Here is a 14,125-nt window from a genome sequence, read left to right on the forward strand (position 1 = left end):
TAGCATAAAATTATTCACACAGTTTTATTTTTATATTCAACATTACCTTTGAATTCACACACCATTTTCCATGGTTTATGGCAGATGGCAACCATACCCTCTGTCTCAGCTTTCATTCTGCTGCATTAGACAATCCGTGCTCTGGTAACCTCCTAAAATACTGTTCTTTTCCTCGACCGTGCTAGCAGATCATCCCTGGACATGCTACACTGAGGAAGGGTAGTCACCACCATGTGCAGTTTCCCAAGGAGATGGCAGAACCTGCTGGCATGAACACTTCCCTGCCACCGCTCTCCAGTTACACGTCATAAGATAAGCGTTTGCTTTTTATGCCATTGCATTATGTTGGCAATTATGCTCATTGCATAGCTGTCGGCTACAATCACATCTTTCTCTTCTGCAGTGACTTCCATATGATGATCCCATACATCAATCATATTAGTTAATTCCTTTTTAACCGCAGTTCATTTTTTTCCCCATCTCATCAATTTTCTGGTTTTCCTGCCAAAATAACTAAAGGGAAATATGAAACAAAGATTAATTCCAAGAATAATACTCCAGGATGTCATCAGTAACCTCCCTCAGTCTAGTACTTTCCATTCAACTCTACTTGACACCATTTCTCCCTGTGCTTGCACTTGAGCTCCATTGAAGTTCTCCTAAATTCTAGTCTTCTCCAGAATTGGTAATAATTTCCATTTCAGGCACTTCACTAAAATCCATTAATCAGTATCAGCCATAAAATATTTCCTGTGCCCAGAATCTCAAGCATCTCAAAAAAGGCAGACATCAACTGCCACTGCTAAGCTGACGTTGAATCTGGCTTACATCCATGTCTTTGGTTACACTTCAACCCCTTCTTCTAAAGTACCTGTGAGGTAAAAAGAGCAGGCAGCAGGTTAAAATTTTTCTTTGCTTTTACAAAGGACAGCAGATTTCTAACAAATAGATGAATTATCATAGCTTCTCTCGAGCTAGTGGGTATCGTGTTTACTGTTACAACTGCAAGTCCATGTTCCCCTTCTTTCAGTTTTCAGATCTTTGGGGTCGGAGAGCACTTGCAGCTCTGGACTTTCCCAGTACTTCCCCTGAGGTAATTTCCACTTGCCAGCCCCCTTATTTGTCCTGCCTTCCCCCTCCAACTGGTATCATCACTGGGAAAACAATAACTACCTGACTATAAACGTCAGTTCTATTTCCTTAATAGTGACTGAGCATCAAAATTCAGCACGGCTTGTCGGAGACTTTATCCAGGCCAGATTCCCTTCGAGCAGCCTGGGCTCGACCTGTAGGAGGACGGGTTTGGCACGGCATGGGTTTATAGAAATCACTCCTTGGCTGTGGCTGTCCATCATCACTCCTGGGCGGGAGCTGTCCGTCAGCTGTGCGGCGCTGGATAAGCAGCCCCTGCCCGGCCGAAAGGTCACCCTGGGAGCTGCTACTTTGGTTCCTCCGGTCGGTCACTGGGATAGCGGGGAAGCCAGGTACCCGAGTCCCGGGCTCCGAGCCGGGGGTGCCCACGCGTGCCCTGAAGCAAGCCCCCTTGACGCGGCCGTGGGTGCACAAGCACGTTACGGCTCGGTGCTGCAGGCAGCGCCGCCCCCCAGCCCCTGCGCTCGGGGCCGTGCCCCGCACCTTCCCCCGCCGGCCGCGCCGCGTCCCTGCCGGTCCCCGGGCCCGCGGCCGGGGACTGTCCCGCCGGGGGGCGGTGGGCTGCAGCCCCCGCGGGCCCAACAGCCTCTCCAGGCTGTGTTTGACGGGGGTGCGCTCGGAAACGCCTCCTGCAGGGCGCTGGGGCGAGCTACCGGCTCATCTCCGCTTAGGAGAGGCGCGGGGAGCTCCGCAGGCCGCGCTGCCCGCCTCGCTGCTGCCCTCGCCTCGGCGCTGCCGTAACAGCGCCGCCATCACCGGAGGGGGGCGCCGCCGGGCGAGAGGGGCGGGGCGGGCCGGGGGGCGCTGTCCGCCGATAGGCCGGTGGGCGGGGAGGGGCGGAGCGGGGGCGGGGAGGGGCGGAGCGGGGGCGGGGAGGGGCGGGGCGGGGGCGGGGAGGGGGCGGGGAGGGGGCGGGGGCGGGGCGTCGGCCTCGGCCTGGCTCGGCTCCGTCAGTGCGGGCGGGCGCGGGAGGCCCCGGAGCGCCCCTCGGCGCGGGGAGCAGGTAGGGCGGAGGGAAGCGGGTGGGGGGAGCTGCGGCCCCGTACCGCCCGCAGGGCCGCGGGCCGGCGGCCTCCCCGCACTCTCTCTGCGTGCGGAGTGGCGGCGTGGGAGCCGCCGCAGCGGGCGGGCCGCGACCGGCCCTGGCCCCGATCCCCCGCCGCCGCGGCGGCTGCGGGCGCACGCGTACCTGAGGGGGGCCCCTGGGCGGCGCAGGGCGGGAGGCCCCTGTGGGGAACGGCGGGGCGGGGGTGCGGTACCGGCCGCCCCGGCGCGCTGAGGCGGCGGCTGGGAGCCCCGCCGGTAGCCGGCGCTTTCCGTGAGGTGAGGGGTGGGGGTGGGGTACGGCGGGGGGCCGTGAGCCCGCGGCCGGAGCCCACCCGGGCGGCTCTGCGGGCTGAGCTCGCCTCAGACTTACAGCTTCTCAACCCGGGGTGCCCTGTTGCCAGAGGGCCCCGCACGCCGCTGGGGAAAGCGGTCTGGAGCGCCCCGGTGTGCGGGGAGCGGGGCTGCCGCGGGGCAGCAGGGACGCGCTGCCCGGGGCTCGCTCCCCGGCGGCGACTTTCCCTTCCTGAGCGCATGTCGGTGCGCGGTAGGGAGTGCCTTACGCGGGGGTGTTGGCAGCGACAGCACCGCGCTGGTGACAGGGAATTTCACAACACAAGTTCTGCTGTCAGAGCCCTAGCACCGTGTCTCACCACTCGAAACGCTTCCGCAATTTGCAAGTTTTCTATAGCATTTGCAGGAAAACTTTGTGCTTGAACACAAATAGAAGCTTACAAACTCTGGAGTACGTGATAAAGTTGGATCCTGTATTATACAATTTTTTTTTTTTTTTCAACGCAGAGGTAGCCTACGTTTCTCTGTAGCGTGTGGCTATCAGGAAACCTGTAGTTGCTCGTCCATTTGTCAGCATGTGCACCTGATGACTCCTGTAAGTTTTTGTATTTTTTTTCCAATGATATTTCTATTTTTTTTTCAGATTCAGTTTAGAAGAGCAAATATGGCTGGCAAATAGTAAGTATGATACTCTCTGCTGTGCTAAACTGTGCTGAATGGTAGTTTGGCAATGCTGCGAACAGGAGAATTCTGTCCTTTGTTTCATCGAATTTCTCCTAACCGTTTCTTTCCATCGGTCTGAACTTACTTACTTTTTCATGTAAGGAAATCATTGCTCTTCTGGAAGATTTTCCATTCCATGTCCCCAGGTCTTCTCACCTCAGTCTGTATGTCTTGGATATGATGAGTACCTCAGGCAGTTGTGTTTTTGCTCATAACAGGAGTCATTATGAGGACAATGTCTGTTTGTTTTCTCCCTTTCTTTGAAATAGTTTTCAACCTTCTGCTCTCCTTTTGCCTTTCCAGGTATGTGTGTGTGATGTTAAGTGGCTGTGATGTTCTTACACCTGAGCTAGCAGTCTCTGGAGGTAGTCATGGGTGCAGAACATGTTGTTGCCTTGACATTGCATGGTTCAGTCCTGTGTCATGACATGGTAATATATTTCTAGATCCAGTTTAAAATCCCACGGTGTATGGGTGTGCATGCTTAGGTCAGGGGGTGCTGGCACTCGTGTGAACACGTGAAGCCATTCTTTACGCAGTTGGGTCGGCACGTGTATTATAGCACTCGGGTCTTCACGTCACCTGCCCGACAGCATGGGTTATTTCCCTGCCTGCTTTGCTTTGGTAATTTGTGTGCTGAATTCTTCCCAGTCACGTGACGGATTGTATTCTCTCCTCTGGCCCCTCGGAGTAAAAGGTGCTCTGGATACCTGTGAACACACAGGTTCTGTTCTGTTGGGTCTGCTTGTCTGTGTGCAATAAACAGTCCTTTTTTTGTATTAATTTTCAGATTTCTATGTTGATTTCTAGTTCCAGCAACTTCTGTCATCATGCTTTACAAATCTCACCTCTTCCTATTAACATCTGCTCCGTCAGGTCTGGCCACTTTTCATTGTGTGTGTTTTGTTTCCTCAGTGTGGTAGTGGCAGTACTGTGCTAAAAGCTTTTAATTCTTTTCCTGTCCTAAATGAACAGGTTCAACTATAATCTCTTCTATAGTCACACATATTACTTGTTCCTTTGTGAGAGTGTCTGATGTGCGACTTGTGAAAAATGGTTTTGGATTTATGTGTTTTACAAAGCTTTGTTTTGTTTTGTTTAGACATAGCCTCTGAACAAATATCAAATGGTAGCAAATTTGTATCACTGTTGCCCTACTAAGGAGACTTAGTTAGTGACTTGCAGCTTAAGAAACCTTCTAGTCCCTCGCGCAAGAAAGTCATTACTGTCTTGTACATGATGTTTCTGATGATCTTAAAGCCATTCAAAATGTAAACTCTTAACTTTTCCTTACTGGATGAAAATAATAATTGAAATAATTAGTGATATTTTTGTCCTTGTTGAATCTAGAACGCTTAAGCCAACGCAGTTTGGTAATGCTGTGGGAAGAAATAGTCCTGCCCTTCCCAGTAGCCTCCCTGATCTTCCCTTTGTGCCAGCACATGCATTTGTATAACTTTGTAAGACTGCAGAAATAAAATACTTGGAGAAGCAGCAGCATGTTTTGTGTGGATCTCTTTTCCAAATTGAGGACAGGATGAGCTGTGTGTGGTGTTCAAGAAGAGGAGGTTTTAGTTTATTCAATATCCTTCATTATTAGCATCTGTAATCCACGGCTAAAATGCCTTTTATATTAGAATGTAGATTATGTGATGTTCCTAAATAGTGTGATGAATTTATTTGGAGAAATACTAGAATAAATCTATTCACGTAGCTTTGTTGTATGTAAGATACATGAAAAAAAATCGAAGTCTCAAGAACTGACTGCTTTTTTATTTTTCCTGTTTACTCGTGTATAGATTAAATGTAATAAAACCAAAACGTGCCCTGAAGCTCCATGAATTCTTTCTGTCAAGCAAACTGGCTAAAAAAATTCCAGAGTAAAAACCACTGTATAGCAATCCCCAGAATAAAGGTTTAGGTTGATTACTAGAAGCAGTGCTTTTGTCCCGACTATTTAGCTATGCAAATTCAAGATGCAGAATTGCATTTGTTCAGCTGTGAGATGTAGTCTCCAACAGTGCAATAATGCCAGTTTCAATTAAGAGTAATGATTTTCATTATTTTGTTACTGAGTTTACCCCAGTAGATGTCTTTACAAGTGGCAGCCAGTTCTCCATTGATCTTAGCATGTGAACTGTAGCTAGAAGGTAGCTTGGCCTGGTTGTTTGAAAGTGTCGCCTTAACTCTGTACAGCCATTTAGTCTTTCTTCTCTCTCCTAGGTTGCTCTAAGGCCTGAAAAGTTGACTGGAAACAACACCAGGGTGGAGGTGACAACACTGTGGTACGTATGCTATTTTAAAACATAGAGGGGGGAAGCTGGGAAAGGAGCTGATCCGGAATCATGAGTCCAGGAGTGAATCACTCGGTAATGAGTTGGCTGCAGCTTTGTGTGGGAGGATTAAAGTGCTGGGAATTTTAAAAGAGGAGAAGGCGCCAGCTGGTAGCACGTTCTTGCTTGTGATGAAGGAAAGGAGTATGCATGCAGAGTGTGAGGGCAGGTACTTGGTGCTTTGCATTTTCATAAAGCTGTAAAACACACTAATCCATTCATCACCACTGTGTAGTTGGTAATTTTAGCATTATTTTCGTTACTACTCAAGTGGAAAACTGGGGAGAATTACTGTGGTTCTCATTAACAACGTGTAAGTTCAGTGCCAAAGTCAAAACTAGAAGTTGGCTGTCCTTGATGCCATACCCTACTAGCTTTTACTAATTAACTTTATTAGTTTGTAATAATGTGATGGTGGTAGTAATAGTTTAGGTTTGCAAAAAGGGAAGTTTTTAGTCTCATTGCACCTTACTACGATAGAATTAACGCCGAGTATTTCTACTGAAGGTTTTGTTTTTGTTTTTTTTTTTTCCTTCCTAAAGTGGCTTTCTAGAAGATGACCATAGAGGATCTCCCAGAATCTTCCTTAGGAGGAGAGTCCCTCATTGAAAGGGAACGGTTCTTGCTCCCAAACTCTGAAACATCTGTTACTTTTTCTGTTGCTGCAGCACCAATGCCTTCAGACTGTGGTATGTACTTTTAACAGAAATGAATTTGTGATCAGCAGAGAATAAATTTGAGTAATAAATTTTAAGAAAAGCTATCAACAGCTATGATTTTTTTTTCCTTCTTGTTTCTTCTCTGTGTGTGTGATCAGGTGTCTTTAGGATTTTTACATCTCAATGTAGAACAGGGTTTTGTGTTAAGATGTAAAATTGCAGTATTGGAATGTAGTTAAGCATCTACATCACATTTAAAACCAGTAGAGTTAGGCTTTTCCTCATGCTTTCAGTATGTACGAAATAGACTATAGGGGGATATTCCAGTTGGAAGTGTGGATGTTTGTTGTAGTAAGGACTGTCAAACGAGTGTTAGAAAATTATAGCAAGTGTCGGTGATCAGCTTTTGAAATCATGTTGAATTGTCTTCACGTGTACAAATTATAGCAATATTTTAAACAGGGTATGTAATATTTTAAACTGTCACTGTAGGTAAGTATCTTCATAGATAGGTACAATTATAATGCCTTTGAATATTGCAGAACACGTTAATAGCATCTATATCTCTTAAAAATTACTGCCTTGCCCTCTGTTTCTCCCATGCACTGATTACATATATTTTTCCTGAATACAGTTGATTACGGTACATGTCCTGTCTTTGAGAGGCTCGGCAGTCTTGAGACCCATTTGATGAGTTAGCACAGCTGGAAATTTACGAGTTCCACATGAACATGTGTCTTTACATCCTTTAGTCCTGTTCTCAATACTTGTCCATCCTATTCCACTCTAAAGTGCTGCCATAATTTATTCCATTCTGCCTTGCATTTGTCCTTCTTCAAACATGGTTGGGTCCTGATCTCTTCTAATAACACTGTGATATCACTCCTGTCTGTCCTACTTGGTCTGTGCCTACTCATTTGAATAAAAAAAAATCATGTTATGGGTTGCTGTCACCTGTGTAATGGTAATATTACTGAATCTGAGTAAAGAAGGTTAAGCCCCAACAAAGATTCTGGGTCGTTACATAAAGTGCATTTATTTTTCCTTAACAGAGCCGAGCACCGTAATCGGTGCATGGGAAAGACAGAGGTGGAGAAAGTAATGTTTTGAGGTATCTAGATGCCATTGTCATCCCTTCCAGGAACTTTTTGTTTCAACAATTTTTCTGTAACATTTTATTGGTGTGCAAGTACTGTGATCCCCTGTTAAGCACTTACGGTGGTTGTTATTAGTACTTCATATATTCTTGGGGTTTTACGCTAGCGTGCTGATCAGCTCTTGGAGTTGATTTCTGATCTATCATTTGGTTCAGGTTCATAGCTAGGAATCTTCCTGCTAGAGTAAGAATCATGCGTGTTGCACCAGACCATTAATCTTGTTAGCTAGTCGTCTGTTTCCTTGATAGCTTTCAGCAATAGATCAGCTGCTTTATGCAGAAGTTAACTGCTAGTAGATAAATCGGGAGATTTGTGTCGCTGCATGGGCCTAGATGAGACGCACGCTTTGTTTTTTTTGGGTTTGCTTTTTTTGATATACTAGGTGCAAATAAAAATTCATGTCAAGTATCAGCGCAGTTGTTCTCCTCTCTGTTCTTGTTGAATCAAGGCAATGGAGGTAGCCGGGAAGCGAGCTCCATGTGGGCTTTTGTCTGTTAAGCGGTCTGCTGTTTTTGAGGAAAGGTGATGGTAGTTTATACCGTGTCATACGCCCAGATGGCTGATGCTCTATTTTGCTTAACCTGTATGTCTGTTCTGAGAGCTTTGTATCTGTGATTGATGCAAGCTGACATTGTACATTTATTTGAGAACTTTTAAAAAGGCAATTCCCCAATAGCTGCACTGAGGGTAAAAGTTCAGTGTTTTCCATGGTTCAGTCATTTGCTGATGGCAGTAGGTTCTGCTTCCATTCCCTCTGCTATTAGCCATTGCTATCTGGATTCTTTCATGTAATTTTCTAGAGTTGGAAGAAATTCCTCAAATGTAAAATACAGTATGTGTATATACATGCACACACATATACCTGTAAGTAAGATGAAGTATCATGCTTTAATAATAAGGTGGTTTTTCCACCTCTACTTTGGGTTGCTTGAAGCAACATGAGGCTTAAAATCTTAAAACTATGGAGTTTTTTGGGTTTGGGTTTTTTTTTTTCCTTCCTTTCTTCTTTTTCCTGATCTTGGTGTGGTGGCTTAATTTTAAAGATGTTTGTTACCTGCAGCTGCCACCAGCTGGGTTTATACATTCATGAAATATCTGAAAATAATGGAGGACATGGAATGCCTGCCAGGTTTGTGACTGTGTTTGTATTTTGGTATATTTTCTGTAAATTCTGATGGAAGAAGGAGGAAGAGACATGTTTTGTAGCATATGGAGAAATCGTGTATGCATTTAATCGCAGAGCTTGAGAGGCTTGTCGGTGCTTGGAAACAGCTTAGAATCAGCAGTCTTCGGTTAGCTTGAAGCAAGAGTTAAACCCTTATTGGCATAATCACTGCACATCTCTGCTAGTCCTTGCCTAAACTTAAAATCAGTCTTGCAGTACTTGTATTGGTTGCTGCTTCACAGCTTGCTCAAAAGTATAAGCAAGACCTTAGTATTAAAGGAAAAACAGAACAGGTATTAAAGAAAATTTTCTAAATTAGTTCAACATTCTGATTTTCCAGTGTGATTAGCTGTGAAGTGACTCGCTCTGCTGTTCTTTGCCTCTCACTTTGAACAACTGGATGCGTGTTAAAACTCACAGTTTACCTAATGATTGCTTTTTTTTTTACAGAGTTTTCCTTCTTTGATCCCAATGATGCAGCATGCCAAGAAATACTTTTCAACCCTAAAACGTCAGTTTCTGAATTGTTTGCTATCTTAAGGCAGTGGGTTCCACAGGTGCAGCAGAATATTGATGTTATTGGGAATGAGGTGAGGCGTAAATGAAGGTCCTTGAATGCTTTCAGTGTTAAAGAAATACGATGCTGACAACGAATAAAAATTGTTCATTCAGAAGCAGAACAAATCAAGCCTGCAGATACAGGTTCTGCCTTTTAACAAGTAGTTACTGATCAGTGCCTTGTATTCCACATGTTGTCTGCTCTCATTTGGAAAGAGAAAGATAACAGATAAAAATTCAGTCTATTTGGATAGATGGTAGAAAGAAGGTTTCCTCTGAAAGCAGTTGTTGGGAGACCCCTGACCTTGGTGTTTCTGTTTCCTGCTTAGCAGTAATCATAAACTCCAATAATACGAAGTTTGGGTGAAGCCTGACCTCAAGGGCAATGTTTCCAAGGCACAAAATAAGTGAGGAACTGAAATGTCTTTGCAGCCTGCAATAGGCTGCATTCAGAAGACACCTTGTTTCTAGTAATTCCATCCTACTTGCTTATTTTTCTTGATTACAGGCTTTTCTAGACAGGTAGGGAAGTATAGCAAAGATTCTTCCTACCGTAATGTAACTGGGGGCTTTTTTTTCTGGGAGGGAGAAATGGCTGAGAGATCGGAGAACAAGGAGAGAGACTTCATAGAGCATGTCATTTGCCTATTGTTCAGTTAAGCAGTTAACTTCCCAGCATGTGAAATGTATCTCAGAAGAATAATATAAAAAAGCTTTAAATTCTGTAAACAATGAAGGTTAGTGATACTAATGTAACACTGTTTATTACATTTATGCATGTTGCTCAGTTCTGCAGTTACAGTCTGTTCTGACAGGTTTCTTTTTTATTAGCCCTTGAAATGAATTCAGGAATCAATATATCTGAAATAACTTACTAAATAATACAGATGTCAGAGGTATGCCAAAGCTAAAATGTGCTTGTTTTCCACTTATCTGTCAGATCATTAAAAGGGGCTGCAATGTGAATGACAGAGATGGACTGACTGATATGACTCTCTTGCATTACACTTGCAAATCAGGGGCTCATGGTATTGGTGAGTAAAGAAACGCCGTTATAGATGTAAACCCCAATTAATTCACAAAGGCTAATCCCACTGACTATTACAGAATTTTTCCTTGCAGTACATATTTTAAATTTTTTTTTATTTTTTGGCTCTTCCAGTAGCCATCAGAAAGGAAGATAGAGTGCTGTAGTGCAGTGTTATGGCTGTGGCAGTTGGGAGTAAGTTGAGTTAGTGGTATAGGTAACTGCAAACAGTAATACCAGCTTAAACATATGTTTAAATTAGCAAAGGTAGTTTTGGACTGAGGTAGGAACTGTAAGCTATCGACAGTTTTCTTCTATCAGTGAAACCAGAATGTTTAGGTGACTGGCTGGTATTTGCCTTTTCTTTCACCCTAATTTTGTCAGAAGAAAACAATAATCTTTGTTTGCATTGTTACGATTGTAAGTACTGGCAGTAAGAGTATATTTAACTCTGGTTTTAACAGCCGTATTTTTTTCTTCTATCAGATACTAAAAATCCCTGGGTTTGATGGGTGCATGTTATTTACATTAGAAATAAACAGGTAGTGTTTTTAAATATTAGAGATGTCAGCCCTTTATAATAAAAGGCAAAGATTTCTGCATCCTAATTGTAAAAAAAAAAAAAAGGCATAGTAACTGTTCTGCTGTAAGCTTTAGGGGTTTAACGTACATTATGTGTTGTTACGCATAAGCATGTGCATGTCTTTAGAGGTCAAATATACCTCCAATGCATACTTCACACAATTTCCCTTGCAGGTGATGTTGAAACAGCTGTAAAATTTGCGACGCAGCTGATTGATTTGGGTGCTGATAGCAGTTTACGCAGCCGCTGGACAAATATGAATGCCTTGCATTATGCTGCCTACTTTGATGTTCCAGAACTTATTAGTGTTATTTTGAAGAATGCAAAGCCAAAAGGTAGGCATCTTACTTTTGTTTCATGTAGTTGTCCGCGTTTTGTTACTGTTGACCCTAAGCTGGTGTGTAGTTGTCTTCAAGTGTGGGCTTTGTTCATCTGTCATAAATAAGTAATTTCTAATTTCTTATTATTTTTTTTTTAGCCAGCCTCATTGGTTCAGTTTTCTCTTAACCTAATTTTTTTCGTTTACTGCAGTGAGTCCACTGCTGGTTTTTGAACTTGAGCTTTGTATAGGGTGGTGAAGTGTCTAATAGAATGGAAAGTAAACAGGTTAATTCTAACTTGTTAAGGACTAAGAGAATGTGTGTAGAAAGCCAACGATGTAACTGTTCTGGTAAATTCTTAGGTTTTTTAAGATTCCTTAAACATTGAGAAGTATGTTTGAAATGCTGGGAGAAGGATAAAGGAGAAGTGGGGATTTGGCAACAGCCTGTGGCAAAATAGTGACTGAAGCAACTTTGACACACTCATTTTTCCCACTTCTTGGCTATCTAGAAGGTTATGTGTGAGGAGGAGTTTGACTGTAGTGTTTAGCATAGATAGATAATACCCTTCGGAATGATCATGTGAAGGACTGATAATTTGAGCCCTATTTATACTAATGCAAATGAAATACAGAAATGGTTCTGAACCAGAATCATTTGTTCCTAATTTGGTCAGGATATCAAAACCAGTAAGCAATTTTAATACTAAAATTGTACAAATGTTAATTTGCTCTACTGAATATCCTTCTGATTATGCCATTTTCTAAAATGATTAATGTCCTTTTTTAGCTAGTTGTAGCTAAAGACTCTGTCTTAAAATTTTGAGAAGCTGATAGGTTTTTGGAGTACTCAAGGCTTGCTTACCACATCCTGAATCATCACGGAAGTAATTGTTAAGCAGCGCTGTTACTGGTATGACATGCTGAAGAGGTAACAAGTGTAGACTAGTAACAAAAGACAAAATAAGACTGCACAGCAGTTAAGTCTGTGCCACATTTCAGTAGTCTGGTCTCCATAATTCGCATCAGCAGATAGGTCTGCTCTCAGACCTCGTTTGTGTTTGGTGCTCTCATCTTCTGTGCAATGCCTACAGAAGGGGTAGGAATTTGCTCAGGTTTCCGAGAAAACCACTGGTTAAATGCCTTGGCAGTTGGCAACTCTTGGATAAGCAGATGAGGGTTTTTTTTTAATCTCAGAAAATGTATAAAATGATCTGCCCTGTGACTTGAAAGCAATGGATGGTCTAGATAAATATCAAGAATGATCTTAGTGCCATACTTCATCAGGCAGTTTGCAGAGAAGGGAGGATGTGCGTAGGAGACAACTGTGCTTTGGAGGGTTCCATACTGAACTGGAGAAAAAAATTTCAAGACCATGGTATACTGAGTCTGAGACACCCACTGTGAAACAGCTAGTACCGCAGATGTTTCCTTCTGATCTGCTGCGGAACTATTTCCTTTACAATGCTCTGCAGTTAAATTCTTTGTACAGGTTTGCTCATCAATTGTTACAACAGAGAGCTAGTTTGATCTTGGACTTTTAGAGGTTTTAAATATAAAAGTTGTTAAAGGCTCAAGAGTTAGCAATGTTGTGTGGTGCCATTAGACAATGACTGTAACCCACATAGATTGCTAATGACAGACCATTGCTGCATATTTATTTCCCCTGGATAGTTTGGGGGTAGTTGCTGGGTGACTAGGTGTGTGAAGTATGTGTTCCTTTTTGTCACCCTTACTATGCCAACTTTAGAGCAAAAATGTAAGAAAAGTGTTTTAAAAAAAGTGTTTAAAAACTCCAAGCATGAAGCTTGCAAGCCTGAGGAAGTCACACTAGTCTAATGAAAGAAAAAATATTAAAAAGTATGTGTCATTTACTTTTTAAAATAGTAATAGGTGCACCTGTTGCTGACTGAGTAGCTGACGTTACTGATCAGTATTCTGCACACACAGGAGAACCAATTTGCAGAAAAATACTTGATAGCCTTGTTACCGTATTGGACATGGAAGTTTCAAGGGCTGTGTACAACTACACAGCTTCTACTCACTTTTAAACTGGTAACGGTCCTTTGACATTTGGTATATGAAAGGTACATCTGTATGCGTAGCTGTTGTTATGATTTCATCATGTCTTACATGTGTGTGCCAATGGAATTTAAAATAGCTAAGTTTGTATTCATATTAATGCAATTGTAAACCTGTTAAATTTGATCCCAGATTTGTTGTCTCTATAAAGTTGAAATATCTCTACAGACAGATATATTTATATATCTTCTATATATGTTGATGTTGTATTTGCCCCTAAAATATTTAGTATAACAAAGTACATCCCAACTGTATCGACACCCTTACATAGTTTATCACATTGTGAGAAGGGCTAGTGGATTTTGGGACGGAAGCTGATACTGCAGAATACTAGGAGGCTGTACAGCTCTGAGGTGGGAAGTTTTATGTTCCTTCCCAGTATTTCAAATTGCAACATTATTGGTAGTACTTTGTTGGCTTTTGGTTTGTGTCTTAAATCAGCTGGTACTTTTAATTAACAGTCATACACATAATTGAATCAAACTAACATCTCTTTTGCATATTTAGGAGAGGAGCCAAAGACTAAACAGACATTAAAACTCCAGTGTTCTAGAGCAGTGATAACTTCATAGCAGATTGAAAGATATATTTGGAACAACTGATGGAAATACATATTATGCTAAATCTCTTCTGGTCAAATGCAGTGCTCCATTTTCCAAAGTATCAGTGCAAGAGCCTTCAGAGTGCAATTCTTTGAAAACTAAAAAATGATAAAAATCACTAGCTCTTAGTTTGTGCTTGGCTATTCGTAATTAAATTGATGTAAAGTAGAGGTATAATCAGTTCTCCCTTGCCCCACTGCCTGGTCACAAAGGAAAATAACTGGTTGCAGACGCATCTCATTTCAACATTTGACACCTAGAAGCAATAAAATAGAAATGTTTCAGAAACATCAATTTACATGCAAACCTAAAGTTACTAGCTTGTTAATCTTAGCACAGCAGATTTGGCATCCTCAATAGCAAGAATTTTGCAGTGAAGTCATCGGTATTATAAAAGGAATGAAAGTAAATGCTCATCTTCCAGGTC

The 14,125-nt window shown here is 42.7% G+C and overlaps 1 protein-coding gene across 11 annotated transcripts in view; it reads left to right on the top strand.

The window, feature by feature from the left end:
* Positions 1–1,309: 1,309 nt before the first annotated feature.
* The window catches only part of CLIP4 (CAP-Gly domain containing linker protein family member 4), a 39,328-nt gene continuing 26,512 nt past the window's right edge, over positions 1,310–14,125 (top strand). For 5 of the 11 annotated variants that reach the window (XM_056357010.1, XM_056357017.1, XM_056357019.1 and 2 more), the window contains exons 1-7: positions 2,064–2,155; positions 3,134–3,168; positions 5,437–5,498; positions 6,089–6,235; positions 8,978–9,117; positions 10,026–10,119; positions 10,869–11,030. In XM_056357010.1, the coding sequence (XP_056212985.1) occupies positions 6,103–6,235; positions 8,978–9,117; positions 10,026–10,119; positions 10,869–11,030 (529 nt within the window). In that variant the 5' untranslated portion in view covers positions 2,064–2,155; positions 3,134–3,168; positions 5,437–5,498; positions 6,089–6,102. Of the gene's footprint in view, positions 1,485–2,063; positions 2,156–3,133; positions 3,169–3,516; positions 3,645–4,003; positions 4,090–5,436; positions 5,499–6,088; positions 6,236–8,977; positions 9,118–10,025; positions 10,120–10,868; positions 11,031–14,125 lie in introns of those variants that run through there. The other 6 variants (XM_056357015.1, XM_056357013.1, XM_056357011.1 and 3 more) reach the window with 6 other exon arrangements.

The sequence above is a fragment of the Falco biarmicus genome, chromosome 12 (genome assembly GCF_023638135.1).
Source record: "Falco biarmicus isolate bFalBia1 chromosome 12, bFalBia1.pri, whole genome shotgun sequence".
Classification (NCBI taxonomy): Eukaryota; Metazoa; Chordata; class Aves; order Falconiformes; family Falconidae; genus Falco; species Falco biarmicus.